The 14,024-nt window shown below is 35.3% G+C and overlaps 3 protein-coding genes and 1 non-coding gene across 4 annotated transcripts; 2 read left to right on the top strand and 2 right to left on the bottom strand.

Annotated features, from left to right (window-relative positions):
* Window positions 1–2,125: 2,125 nt before the first annotated feature.
* On the top strand, window positions 2,126–4,081 carry LOC8259760 (L-type lectin-domain containing receptor kinase IX.1). The gene has a single exon (XM_048380366.1). The coding sequence runs from the start codon at window positions 2,126–2,128 to the stop codon at window positions 4,079–4,081; it is 1,956 nt and encodes a 651-aa protein (XP_048236323.1).
* Window positions 4,082–5,474: 1,393 nt separating this feature from the next.
* On the bottom strand, window positions 5,475–7,499 carry LOC8259818 (L-type lectin-domain containing receptor kinase IX.1). Its single transcript, XM_002524018.2, has one exon. The coding sequence runs from the start codon at window positions 7,497–7,499 to the stop codon at window positions 5,598–5,600; it is 1,902 nt and encodes a 633-aa protein (XP_002524064.1). The 3' UTR covers window positions 5,475–5,597.
* A 1,844-nt stretch (window positions 7,500–9,343) lies between these two features.
* On the top strand, window positions 9,344–9,415 carry TRNAE-UUC. The gene has a single exon. It is a non-coding gene; the product is annotated as a tRNA-Glu (tRNA).
* A 232-nt stretch (window positions 9,416–9,647) lies between these two features.
* LOC8284322 (L-type lectin-domain containing receptor kinase IX.1) lies at window positions 9,648–11,636 on the bottom strand. Its single transcript, XM_002524017.2, has one exon. It carries the CDS (start codon window positions 11,634–11,636, stop codon window positions 9,648–9,650), a length of 1,989 nt encoding a protein of 662 aa, XP_002524063.2.
* Window positions 11,637–14,024: the final 2,388 nt, after the last annotated feature.

Below are 14,024 nucleotides of genomic sequence, written 5' to 3'. Positions count from 1 at the left end.
AAGTAGAAAGGATCGACTACAACAAAATATTTGCACCAGTGGCAAAGATGGTCACAGTGCGTACATTTCTTTCGGTGGCAGTAGCTAAAGGATGGGAACTTCACCAAATGGATGTTCATAATGCCTTTCTTCATGGAGATTGGGCAGAGGAGATTTATATGAAGCTGCCCCTTGGTTTTCAAACTCAGCATCCAGGAAAAGTGTGTCGCCTGCGCAAGTCTCTTTATGGATTGAGACAAGCACCTCGTTGTTGGTTTGCCAAACTTGCTGAAGCACTGAAACGGTATGGATTTGTACAATCACATTCAGACTATTCCTTATTTACCTTGATTCGAAATGATGTGCAATTGGTTGTGCTGGTATATGTCGATGATCTTATCATTGCTGGCAATAAGAGAGAATTAATCAGTGCATTTAAATCATATTTGAATCAATGTTTTCACATGAAGGATTTAGGTGCTTTGAAATATTTTTTGGGTGTTGAAGTTGCCAGAAATGATGAAGGAATTTTTCTATGCCAACGAAAATATGTATTGGACATAATTAATGAAACCGACTTGTTGGGAGCACGACCATCGAGTTTTCCCCTGGAGCAGAATCATCATCTTGCACTTGCTAAAGGAGAGTTAATGGCAGATCCTGAACAATATCGGAGACTAGTGGGCCGTTTCATTTATTTGAGTTTGACACGTCCTGAGTTGTCATAAGCTATTCACATTCTAGCACAGTTTATGCAACGTCCCCAAAAGGAACATTGGGAAGCAGCTTTGCGTGTTGTACGCTACTTGAAAGGCAGCCCTGGGCAAGGAATTCTTCTCCAAGCTAACTGCACTTTACAGCTGAATGCTTATTGTGATTCCGATTAGGGTGGTTGTCCACTAACTCGACGATCACTCACAAGGTATTTTATATTTCTCGGTGGATCACCCATTTCTTGGAAGACAAAGAAACAACACACAGTATCTCATTCTTCTGCAGAGGCAGAATATCGATCTATGGCTGCCACAGTTTGTGAACTCAAATGGCTTAAGGGACTATTGTTGTCCTTGGGAGTACATCATTCTAGCTCAGCAAAAGTGTTTTGTGACAGTCAAGCAGCCATGCATATAGCTGCCAATCCTGTCTTCCACGAACGCACAAAACATATAGAAGTTGACTGTCATTTCGTGTGTGATGAGATACAACAGGGCGTCATTGATACAGTGTATGTTTGCAGTGGCGAGCAATTGGCAAACATTTTAACCAAGGCTTTGGGACGCGATCAGTTTGCCTTTCTACTTAGCAAGTTGGGTGTTCGTAATCCTCATGCACCAACTTGAGGAAGGGTATTCGATATATAGTATAATTCGAGATATAGTATATCTTTGCTTAATTGAATTGGTTATTGGTTATTGAGTTTGACTTGGTTTAGAATTAGCTAGCTGTATATTGATTAGTTTGATTAACTAGCTGTATATTGGTTAGTTTGTTGTATGAGATAGATCTTCAACTGTATTTGTATATCTGAATTTGTATATATAGTACTAACGGATGATCAATGAAAACGGGAATCGGTCATAAGTTTTAGTCCAAACTAATCATTAGTTAAATTTTATAAAAACGTAAAAACATAGTCCTAATGTTTTAGATTCATTAAACCCTCCGATTAATAATTAAAATAAAAGGAGGCGGCAAACCCTTTGTTTTATTTTAAGTAATGATACAACGTATTAAACCTGCGACAACGTGCGGGGTATACAATAACTAACTCAACTGTATTTTATGAAAGTTGATATTATCAGGAAAAATTTGAAAACTAGTTGAAAACGAATAGTTTCAGAAGTCGACAACAGATAGAGGTGGAACAAGTCTGTTAACGAGCGACTTGTAATTAAATAGTAACTAGAATTATTAACTAATTCATTGCCCAGGTGGGCTTAAATACTTACAAATGGATTCCTGATATCAGATTCCGAATCTAGAACCTTTCTGAGCATTCTTTTAGTTTATTGTTCAAGTTTGTCTTTTGTTTTTGTTTTCTCCTTTTGTAGTTTCCTCGCTTTCTTGGAAAACAAACATAGGTTAAGACCCTTCTAAACCTGACGAGACTTGACATTATTGTGTAGCATTTCTTGTCTGAAAGATTATGAACACTCGCCTGATCAATCTTCTCTTGGGATTTTTGTTTCTTCAACCATTCGTTGCCCATCCATTTTCTTTTAATATATCTAACTTCAAACCAGATGCTAACGATATCATTTATGAAGGTGATGCCACGATTGTTGATGGAGGAATTAACCTTGTCAGCACATCCAATTTGGAGTTTCGCGTTGGCCAAGCTTCATATGCCAAGGATATAAACCTTTGGAACTCATCCACCGGAAATCCTTCGGATTTCACTACCCATTTCTCATTCACTGTCAACAAAAGTAATAAAACCCCATTTTCTGATGGCTTTGTCTTTTTCATTGCTCCTCTTAGCTATCAATTTCCAAGCAGAAACTCGTCTGGTGGTTATCTCGGATTATTCAATTCTTCCATGATGCAAAACCAGATTGTTGCAGTAGAGTTTGATACCTTTCCCAATAGAGAATGGGATCCACCATATGCCCATGTTGGGATCAATAGTGGCTCACTCAGTTCAAATACTTTTGTCAGATGGGATGTTAACTCAATAAGCGGCAAGCCAGCTGATGCATGGATATCTTATAATGCTACTACCAAAAACCTCAGTGTATTTTGGACTTACCAGAAAGATGTGGTTTATATGAGCAATTCCACTGTCTCATACATCATCGATCTCATGAAAATTCTTCCACAACAAGTAAAAATTGGATTTTCAGCTTCTACAGGCGTTTTCTATCAGCAGAACACCATTACTTCATGGCAATTTAATACCAACATGGCTTCATCAGAGGTAGATATCCCGAGAAGAAAAGAAAAAGCTGCAAGGAAGAAAATTGGCATTGCGGTTGGAGCTGGCGGTTTCTCTCTTTTGATTCTTGTAATTGTGATTGGTTATATTTTAGTCGTTAGAAGGAGAAGAAACAAGAATCATGCATCAAGAAGTGGATACGAAGTAGATAGCCCATTTAACGATTATCTTCAGAGAGATGCTTTCCCAAAAAGATTTTGTTACAAGCAATTAGAGACGGCCACAAATAAATTTGCCGACGACATGAGGCTTGGCAGAGGAGGATCTGGACAAGTTTATAAAGGGATGTTGAATGATATTCGCCGCGTGGTTGCAGTGAAGAGAATTTCATCAGAATTTGTCGACTCCGAGAAACTTTTCATGAATGAAGTAAAGATTATCAGTCGATTAATACATCGAAACCTGGTGCAATTCATTGGATGGTGCCATGAGCAAGGAAACCTCTTGCTTGTTTTTGACTACATGCCTAATGGAAGCCTTGACACTCATCTTTTTGGCAATAGGAGAGCTCTGCCTTGGCAGGTACGATATAAAATAGCTATAGACATAGCCTCAGCAATTCATTATCTTCATGAAGATGCAGGGCAGTGTGTCCTCCACAGAGATATCAAATCAGCTAATGTATTACTAGACGCAGATTTCACTACCAAACTTGGCGATTTTGGGGTTGCTAAGCTTGTTGACCCTCGATTGAGGACTCAAAAGACAGGCGTTGTCGGGACTTATGGCTATCTTGCCCCAGAATATGCATATGAAGGGAGGGCTAGCAAAGAATCTGACATGTTTAGCTTCGGTATTGTGGCCCTGGAACTTGCATGTGGAAGAAGGACTTATCAAGATGGGGGTGAACACATGCCACTGGCGAAATGGGTTTGGCAGCTCCACCTTGCAGGAAATATTCTCAACGCATCAGATGAACGATTAAGCTCAGATTTTAACAGGGAAGAAATGGAATGTCTGTTGAAGGTGGGACTATGGTGTGCTCATCCAAAAGAAAAAGAAAGACTAAAAGCGGGACAAGTAATTAAGATTCTTAAGTTTGAAGTTCCTCTTCCAGATATTCCGGATTATGCACATGATCCAACATTTCCTGCACCATCATCACAGTTACCGCAAAATGATTCTCCAATTCCATCCATGTCTTCGAGCATACATCTAGGACGCTAATTCAAGCTGATGACTGTTTTCCTATAGGGCCCTTTTCCTCAAGCATTTTCCAGAACCCTCCCAACATGGCAGAATTACTTGTGGTCCAGATTATCATTAGATGCTTTATCAAAAAGATTGCTTCTTCGGAGACATGCATGAAATCAGGAAAAGAATATCGAAATAAAATTTCCTGTCACTTGGTATTTGGCACTAAGTTTTCCATCAAAATGCATCTGCCTAAAACATCAATTCTTATGTTTAAGTTTTGCTCCCTCAATAATCTCTCTGTGTTTTTATTTTCGAAATTATGAAATTATAATAGAATTTGTAAATAAAGTTAAAAAGGTTTGGATTATTTTGGAAGAATTGTTAAGAAGGAAATAAAATCCTTTTGGTAAGTCCACCAAATTTAGCACAACCTTATCAAGTCCATCAAATTTGATGCTGAGAAGACACCAATAGTCAGTCGAGTCTCTCCTGAGACACAGAAGAAATCTCTGCATGGTTTTTTAGGGAAATCTTCTGTCATAAAGTACAAAAGCTTGTCGGACGGAAAAGAAAAGTTCATTCCTGCCAATCACGAAGCTTATGGAGTTTTTAATGTTTTGAAATATCTCGGAACATGAAGAAGACTTTGAAGTTGGTAATTCTCAACGGTAATTAAGCAGAAATATTTTATTAAAATCATTTTTCTTTTCGATTAAAATGGAAAGAATTTTGTATCTTTTAGATTTCGATTTCTTAGTAATGCTAGCAGTCATAGTCAGACAGTCAGTATGTGCATATCCAAGGCCAATTGAGTCTTAATTTCAATCTCTGCAAGATAGTATTTATTTAATACCTGGCGTTTCATGAAGTGATGTTTTATCATCTCTCAAGTGGAGGACGAACGGATAAAACCAAGAACTTCCTGAGACAGAGAACAATTCAAGTAGCCAGGACCAGAATTTTTCTTGGCATTTTGGTGACATGTGCCACCTTGGAAGACACTGAATTATAGACATTTCTTGGAAGATAACAATATGGTTTCTGTTTTTTTTTTCCTACTTTCTAAAGAATCATTTAACCAGAAGCCATTATTTGATCAAGAAGTCCAGTTCTTGTGCCTCTCGGCGTGTGTTTAATCACTCAACGCATGACGCCAGCTTATCCTGAAGGATGGCTACACTAGGCGAAATTTCACAAAAGGTAAGAAGTAAATTAAGACATCCAGTTCAGTTTTGTCTGTCATCCACTTCCATCCTTTCATTTTGATAGCAAAAGGCAAAGTTTTGTTCTGGGCTGCTACCACTCTGCGTTTCCTCTCTTTATACGAATAGATGCTATGAAAGGACATCCCTACCAAATAATTTCTCATTTTGATATGTAGAGAACTGAAAGGCTATAGCAGTAATGCAGATTTTTGCTATCTAACAGGCAGCTATAACAATGAAATAGCTCTCACTGGATGCTGAAATCATTGCATTTTATCACAATAAAAACAAAGAGTAGTATTCATCTAAAGATAGAGGAAGGAAGCAGTCTCCTTTCGTAATCATCGAGTATTACTGCCATCTACATCTGAGTTGTAAGGGAACACAGGGTCATGCATCATTGATGGAAGCTTCGGCAGTTCTGCTTCAAAATTAAGATATTGAATTACTCGTCGAGCAGAAGGCCTTTCCTTGTCAGTTGGGTGCGTGCACCATAAACCCACAATCATCAAGCATTCCATTTCTTTACTGTCGAAGTTCTTTAATCTCTTGTCAGCTGCATCAAGAATTTTTTCTTGTTTATAGAGTGTCCAAATCTCAGTTACTAACTGCGAAGTTGCACCTTTTTTGTGGTTCCTCTTCCCACTGGCAATTTCCAAAGCCACAACCCCAAAGCTAAACATATCTGACTCTTTACTCGCCCGCCCATATTTCTGGTATTCAGGAGCCAGATAGCCAGGAGTGCCCACTGGAACAGTTCTTTCAGTTTTCAACTGTGTGTCCACGAGCTTTGCGATCCCAAAATCACAAACTTTGGCTGTGAAATCTGAACGTAACACTATATTTTCTGGTTTGATATCCCTGTGAAGAATGCATTCCTCTGCATCTTCATGAAGATATTTAAGAGCTGAGGCCAAGGCCAACATTGTATTGTAGCGTAAATTCCATTCGAGGGGTCTTTTACTACCAAAAAGATGGTCATACAGGCTACCATTGTCCATATATTCATAAACAAGTAAGAATTCACCTCGCTCATGACACCATCCCAGGAATTGCACCAGGTTTCGGTGCCTTAAAGTGCTTATAACCTCTACTTCATTGATGAAAAGACTCTCTGACTCGGCAAAAACTTTCTTGACAGCAACGAGGCAGCATAAATCACTCAAGGCTCCTTTATAAACACGGCCAGATCCTCCTTCACCTAACTTCCTATCGCTAGCAAAGCCGTTGGTAGCCTTTGCAAGAACTTCATATGAAAATCTTTTTGGCAAAGCTCCTCTTTCCAGAGCAGTATTTACAGAAGCACCAGCAGGGCGGCCTTTTAGCTTCTCTTTTATAAATCTTCTGTTCCTTACAAACAAGCAAGCCACAACTCCAAGTGCTAAAAGAATGCAGCCTACTACAATGACCGCTATCCAATATGGCTTCAATTTTAGTTTTTTCTTTCGTATCTGATCTTCTGGGACTGGAACCAAACTTGACGTGAACTCCCATGAGTTAATGGTGTTTCGCTCAGTGAACTGGCCCGTGGCTGCTGAGAATCCAACTGTGATCCATGGGGGAAGAACTTGCATCAGATCAATATGATAAGAAAGAGAAGAGTTGCTCAAGAAAACAGGATTTTCCTCATAAGTCCAGAAAACACTTAAATTCTTGGTAGTAGCATTGTAAGCTATCAAAACATTAGCAGTCTTCCCACTATATGAGCCTGCATCCCAACTTGCATAGAGAGCAGAGTAAATGGAGTTACTATTGATCCCAACATGCTGCATTGGTGGATCCCATTCCTTGTTTACAAAGGAATCAAATTCAACAAAGACTACTGGCATTTTCGACATGGCCACCTTAGCACTGGTGTTCACCAAGCCCAGGTATGCATTATCTGAATTTGGTGGAATTTGATAGCCCACAGGACCAAGGAAAAAAGCAAGGCCATGGCCATAAGAATTATTATTAGCATTGAGAGTGTCAATGGTGAATGAAAATCGGGTCGTGAAGTCCGTTAGTATTCCAGTAGAGGGGTCCCATAAGGGCACCCGCTCTGCATATGTAGCACGGCCAACACGACAAGTATAATCCACCAGATTGATGAGTTCAATAGCTCCATTGGATGGTATGGCATCTCCTTCATAAAGAATATTGCTAGCACCAGGGTCGAAATGAGATATACTGAAGGAAACTGCATCAGAATCGGAAAACAGGAAATGGATGAGAATGCAGAAAAGAATGCAGGGAATGCTCATATCAACAAGAAAAGAAGCTGCCAGTTGTAGCAGGACTGAAGATTACAGGTGTTAATACATTGCTTGGATAGCATAGCATGTTATATATAGACCCCAGGATTGGAAATCAGGGACTCAAAACGGACTCATGCTCCTTGTAGTGGCCAAAAGACAACTTCAAATTTTAATTTTATATCTTATGGAAGCTTTCCGCGAAATTATCAACCGTTATCACTAAATGACTAAAATCGTTGGTTTCAATAACGTGCAGCTAATCTTAAGCTGGAATACTTTGTGCAAATTGTATATTCTGAGGAACCATATTTACCTTAACATCCTCCAATTTGAATGCTACATAACTCTAGTTACATCAACTAGAAAGATTTTTAATTATTTTTTAAATTTATAATTTACACATATCTGTAAGGAAAAATAAATTCTAATACCAACAATTTCCATATTCTTGAGCACTTTTCTAATTCAGAAATATGATTTTTATCCACAAATATACTGCATCAGCTACAAGTTAACAACTTGCAATTCCAACCCCTTGTCCTTTAAATCTAAAATATGCTTAAAGATTTGCCGACTTCTTTATAAAAATTATTCAAGAATCAAACCCATTGAATTCAGAAATGCTAAGTGCTCGCATGATCCCTTTGGTGAAATGTTACTGTTGCTTCCTTATTCTAAAGACTTTGTGAAGTTTCTTACAGCCCGCAGCCTGAATTATAGGAAATTATGTTAAACAAGTTTGATGCGAATGTGTAATTATATATGTTAGAAAGTCGTTTTCATATTTATTTTATATGTTGCATGCATAAAGGAAAGTGTCAGGAAAATCTAAATCTTGCTCACATCCCAAATTTTACTTGGCTTCATACCTTCATTTCGTGCGAGTATTTCTATGAAATTGCATCTGAAAAGTAAAATTTGTCTTCAAGTTCTGCAAGAGATGAAGTCATTCATGAAAAATGACAGGAAATGGTATGTAGTTATGCTATTGTCTTCATGTTATATTATAAAGAATCTGAAAGTTGTTATAACATAACATATACTGGAAAACAGACGCCAATAGAGTAACTACAGAAACAGCTTCCCTTCCTTTAGGAAATCATAAATTTTGACTGATTAAGTAATTGGCTGATAGGAGCTATTCCTCCATTAGAGCTTCAATGTAATTTATCTTCATGCGACTAATAGTATGAGAGGTAAATTATATTAGCGGTCACCAAACCGTGCACTAAACATTTAATTTGTAACTAAATAGTTACTGAATTTTAAATTTAATAATACTAATTATTTTTACTAATTAATTTCTATTTTATTATTTAATAATTAATATATTTTCAATTATTTAAAATTAATAAATATGATGGTAAAACATCCTATATTTTATGGGTTGTAGCTTAATTTTGTAAATGTAAATCTAAAGGTTAATTGTGAGGTGATCCTTATTATCATATGAAAAAAAGCCCACAAGCTTCCCATTAAGCAACCATTTGGTTACTAATAAAAAACATTTACATAAAAACACACAAGCCTTAACTTATTAGTAATAGTGAGGTCTCAAGTTGTAAATTCATTAATCAGGTTTAAGAAATAAGCAATTTCTCTTGAAAATAATTTCCTATATGTTTTTATTTCAGATTCTATATAATTATTAATAAAAAGAAAAATATGAATTTTATTTATCCAAATCATTGTTTCTATAGGACTTTTTACATAAGTTTTATTTATATTTAGGGTCGAGGGTAAAAGAAAAAGAAAAGTGTTTCTTCCACGCGTAGGATCCGCAGAATAAGGAATTATAAATAATTTTCGGAATCGTTGGTTCTTTATATCTTAATTCTTAGAACATCTATTCCGTTGTCGTCCAGCGGTTAGGATATCTGGCTTTCACCCAGGAGACCCGGGTTCGATTCCCGGCAACGGAATATCTATTTTAGATTTTATTTTCTTGATCTAGTAATTTCTGAATACATTGACGAGTGCATAGCTGTTCTTAAACTCGCCAGAAAATATGAATTGGTCAAGTTGGATTCTTCTCCTTCTGATGGAACAGTGTAGGACTAATAAATTTTAATTACTAGTTTAGCATTTTGAGGTGAATGAGAAAACCCACATCATTGGAAGTGAACAATTGAATTTCATATCATTCTATTGATTTCAGTGAGTAGCGTACTTCAGCACACCTGAATAGAAGTTCTCAATACTGACAGGGTTGGGAAGATGGAAGACAGGATCATGCATCATATGTGGAAGTTCTGGCAATGGACTTTCAAACTTGAGAAACTGAATTACTTGCCCAACACTAGGCCTTTCCTTGTCGATTGGGTTCGTGCATAACAGACCCACAATCATCAAGCATTTTAGTTCTTCCGAATCGAAGTCTGTATCTAATCTATCATCTGCTGCATCAAGAATATTTCCGGCTTTGTAGTATGTCCAAACTTCTTTTATCAGCCGCAAAGGGTCTTCGTTTCTGTAGTTCCTCCTTCCACAGGCAATTTCCAGTGCAACAACTCCAAAGCTAAACATGTCTGAGTCTTTACTAGCCCTGCCATCTATCTGGTATTCTGGTGCTATGTAACCTCTTGTACCTAGTGGGTTTGTTGTCTCAGTTATGAAACGTGCATCCACTAGCTTCGCAATCCCAAAATCGCCAAGTTTAGTTGTGAAATCATTATCTAACAGGATGTTTTCTGGTTTTATGTCTCTATGAAGGACACATTTCTCTACACCTTCATGAAGATATTGAAGGGCTGATGCTAGTTCCAGAGCTATTTTATGTCTTAACTTCCAAGGAAGAGGTTTTCTGTTCCCAAAAAGATGAGCATCAAGGCTACCATTAGGCATGTATTCATATACAAGTAAGAACTCACCTCGCTCGTGACACCATCCAATGAATTGCACCAAGTTTCTGTGTATTAATCTGCTTATAATCTTTGCTTCATTGACGAAAAGACTTTGCGAATGTTGCGAATCAGCAAAGACTCGCTTCACAGCAACCATCCTGTCTAGATCATTCAATGTCCCTTTATAAATAAGCCCAGACCCTCCTTGGCCTAGCCTCCTATCAACTGCAAAATCATTGGTAGCTCTAGCAAGTTCCTTGTAAGTGAATTTTTTGGGCAAAGATCCCATTTCGAGATCAGTATTTACGGAGTGACCAGCCTTCTTGCTGTTATTCATTTTACCCTTTTGCTTATCATTCTTGGTTGTTACGCTCTTCTTCAAAATAAACCAATAACCAACTCCAAGTACAGGCACTACAAAGAATAGACAAACAAGAAACACTATCAAAAATACCTTTGGCCCTCTTGAACTTTTTTTGGTTGGCTCTGTGGAATCTTTGATATCCAAATTTGAAGTGAAGTCCCACGAGTGAATGGTATTTTTCTCGACGAACTCGCCTGTAGCTGCTGAAAATCCAATTATGACCCTGTCAGGAAGAACTTGCTCAAGATCAATGTGATAAGAAAGAATATAATTGCCCTTGAAAGATGGGTTCTCTTTGTGTGTCCAGAAGACACTTAAATTCTTTGTAGAAGCTTTATAATTTATCCAAACATTAGCGGGAACTCCAACATATTCTAAAGGATCCCAATTGGCATAGACAGCAGAAGACATTGAATTCTCATTGATTCCAACGTGTTGGACCTCCGGATCCCATTCTTCATCAAGAAAATCATCAAACTCAACCACGACCAACTGATTTCTTGACGTGACAGCATTGGTAGTTGTGTTCAGCAATCCCAAGAACCCACCTACTGAATTGAGTGGAATCTGATTGCCAACAGGTGCAAGAAAAAAAGCAAGCCCATTGCCAGAAACACCTCCATAATGTACAGGAGTATCAATAGTGAACGAAAAATGCGTACTAAAGTCTGCAAGTACACCAGTAGACGGATCCCATAGCTGCACAGGCTCTGCATATGTAGCTCGGCCTACACGGTACTTATACTCCACAGAATTAAGCTCAATAGCTCCATCTGATACTGAAGCATCACCTTCATATAGTATGGGAAGATTTGAACTTTTATCAAACCTAGTTATATTGAAAGAAAGTGTATGAGAACAAGGTAGAAACAAATGGACGATTATGAAGAAAAGAATGCAAGAGAAGTTGCTGTGCTTGTTGACTAAAAGAGGCATGGTTTTGCGGGAGGCTTATACACTGACGAATCATATAGGCAATTAAGAAGGGATCTAACATTATTTCTTATTATCAAAAGAACCAAAAGATTGGATATTGGCTTGGAGAGACAAGTAGTAAATATAATCGGCAACTTTGATATTGCCGCTTGCCGTCCTCATTTGCTGACCATAGTGGACTACGGAATATTGTAGACATGAGATCCCATATATGTGCACTTTATATTTGCAGTAGTAAGATCTATTAGGGGGCTAGGATTCAGACACACACAGGTTTTTGCAATAGAAAATAATAATGATCTTGCCATAAAAATTTCCTGAACTAATATTTGGTGTACAACTTGCTACTCTGCAGTACAAATGAAAAATCTTTGTTTAAAAAAAGAAAAAAAAAAAAACTACAAAACTAGACAGCTATGATTACTAATTTTATATTTAGTAGTAAAATTTTAATTTATATTATTCTAATTATTTAAGCTTTAGTTTTAGTTTTAATCCCGCCATATTACCAATAAAAAAACCGACATCTCACATTAATTTTTTTTAATCACTTATTTTTATTACTATTATATGTTATATATTTATTATTCATTTATAAAAATGACTAAATTAAAATACAATCAAGATTAAATATTTTTACTGGGTTGATTCAGCATTTTGAATGACATTATATAATGGTCTAAAACATTTGGTTGTTCAGCCATGGTTAAGACATGAGAATTACACCTATAGCAAATCTTATTGATACATTGCTTTTGAGTTGGATTCAGGAATCATAGAAGTATTTTGATCAATTCTAACAAACGAGTAAATGGGTGGTTTAGAATTACAATTATCAGTATAATGTTAAAACTAAAAGTTAAAATGTTCGAAATATCAAATAATCAAATTTTAAATATTTAAATATATATTCTACCTAAGATATTTATAGGCTAAATTAAGATTTTATACTTGAATTTTGACTAAGCTTTTATCTCTTTTATTTGAGAAATCAAACTTTCTATTTATTTATGTTTGTTTCTTCATATATTGCTTTTATCATAATTTTATCCATAAATTATTCTCTTTTATCTATCTTTTATACTCTTGTATATAACTAACTAATTTTTATTATATATTTAATCATAACATATATTTAAATTTTATTTAAGTATAATGATTGTTATTACCTTGGTTTTGTGTATACACTAAAAATAATAGGAGAGTGACATATATGTATGGATGTTTTATACTTTGATATTGGATGATTGACATGTATTATATTATTTAATACTAATGAATATATGTCAACCATTTATCGGTCTGTTGTATAGGTGAGGACATATACTTAAGCCTAGGTAAGATTTTCTCTAACTCAACTATTTTATCATTAATTTTACTTCAATAGTAATATATAATTATATAAATAAAAAAAAATTTAAGTGTTTTCTTTAATTAAATGCATTGAATATAATTGTTTTAATTGTGAAAGAGTAAATAATTGGTAAATTAAGAAAAGACGGTTTTTATAAAAAAAAATGATAAAATCCAAATATAGAAAAAATGATTAAACTAAAGTTTGAACCAAAAATAAAAGGATTGATCTATATATCATTTAATAAATATATTAGAGTGGTTGCCATTTTATAAATAGAACAAAACATTTACTATTTGGTGAATATAACAACTAAAAATTTATGTATTTTTAAAATATTAAATAGATTCCCATATAGGAATGGTAGTCAGATAGATATTTTCGGATATCGGACTCGGTCGAATTTTAATAGGATGATTACAAGTAGTTATAAACAGGTTTGAAATTAAATTTTAATATTCATGTAGGTTTCAGGTTGAGTTCGAATTTAAACTTTGAAGTAACCGCTATCTGAACCCAATTATTTAAATATATATGGATACATAGTACCTAAATCTAATATTTGATATCCTTTTAAATAAGATGCATATATAATATGTGTATGAAATAAAATAATTAGAAAAATTAAAATTATAAATTTTTATCTAAATCTATATAGTTTAGAATTTGAAGTTTTTTATTTTATTTTTATTGATATATTTTAAGATTTAATTATTATAACGGGTTCATAAACAGATACCCGTTTAATTATCTGAATATTTATGTAAATGGATATTTAACGGATAAAATATCAACTATCCGTTTAAGTATTCATAAGGTGTATTTAATAATTATGTATATTAAATAAATTTTTATCGGGTTCAAGTAGTATATAGATAATTCTATTTTGATCAGGGATGATTTCGAGTAATAAAAATAATTTTTTAAATATATGTAAAATAAATTTGAAACCGTTGCTATTCTTATTCTTATCCGATAATTTTTAAATTTTAGAATCGAAATGACATTTATGAAAAAATAAAGATGAAAGTGTT

The sequence above is a fragment of the Ricinus communis genome, chromosome 10 (assembly GCF_019578655.1).
Source record: "Ricinus communis isolate WT05 ecotype wild-type chromosome 10, ASM1957865v1, whole genome shotgun sequence".
NCBI lineage: Eukaryota > Viridiplantae > Streptophyta > Magnoliopsida > Malpighiales > Euphorbiaceae > Ricinus > Ricinus communis.
This window is presented reverse-complemented; position numbering and strand designations above follow the sequence as displayed.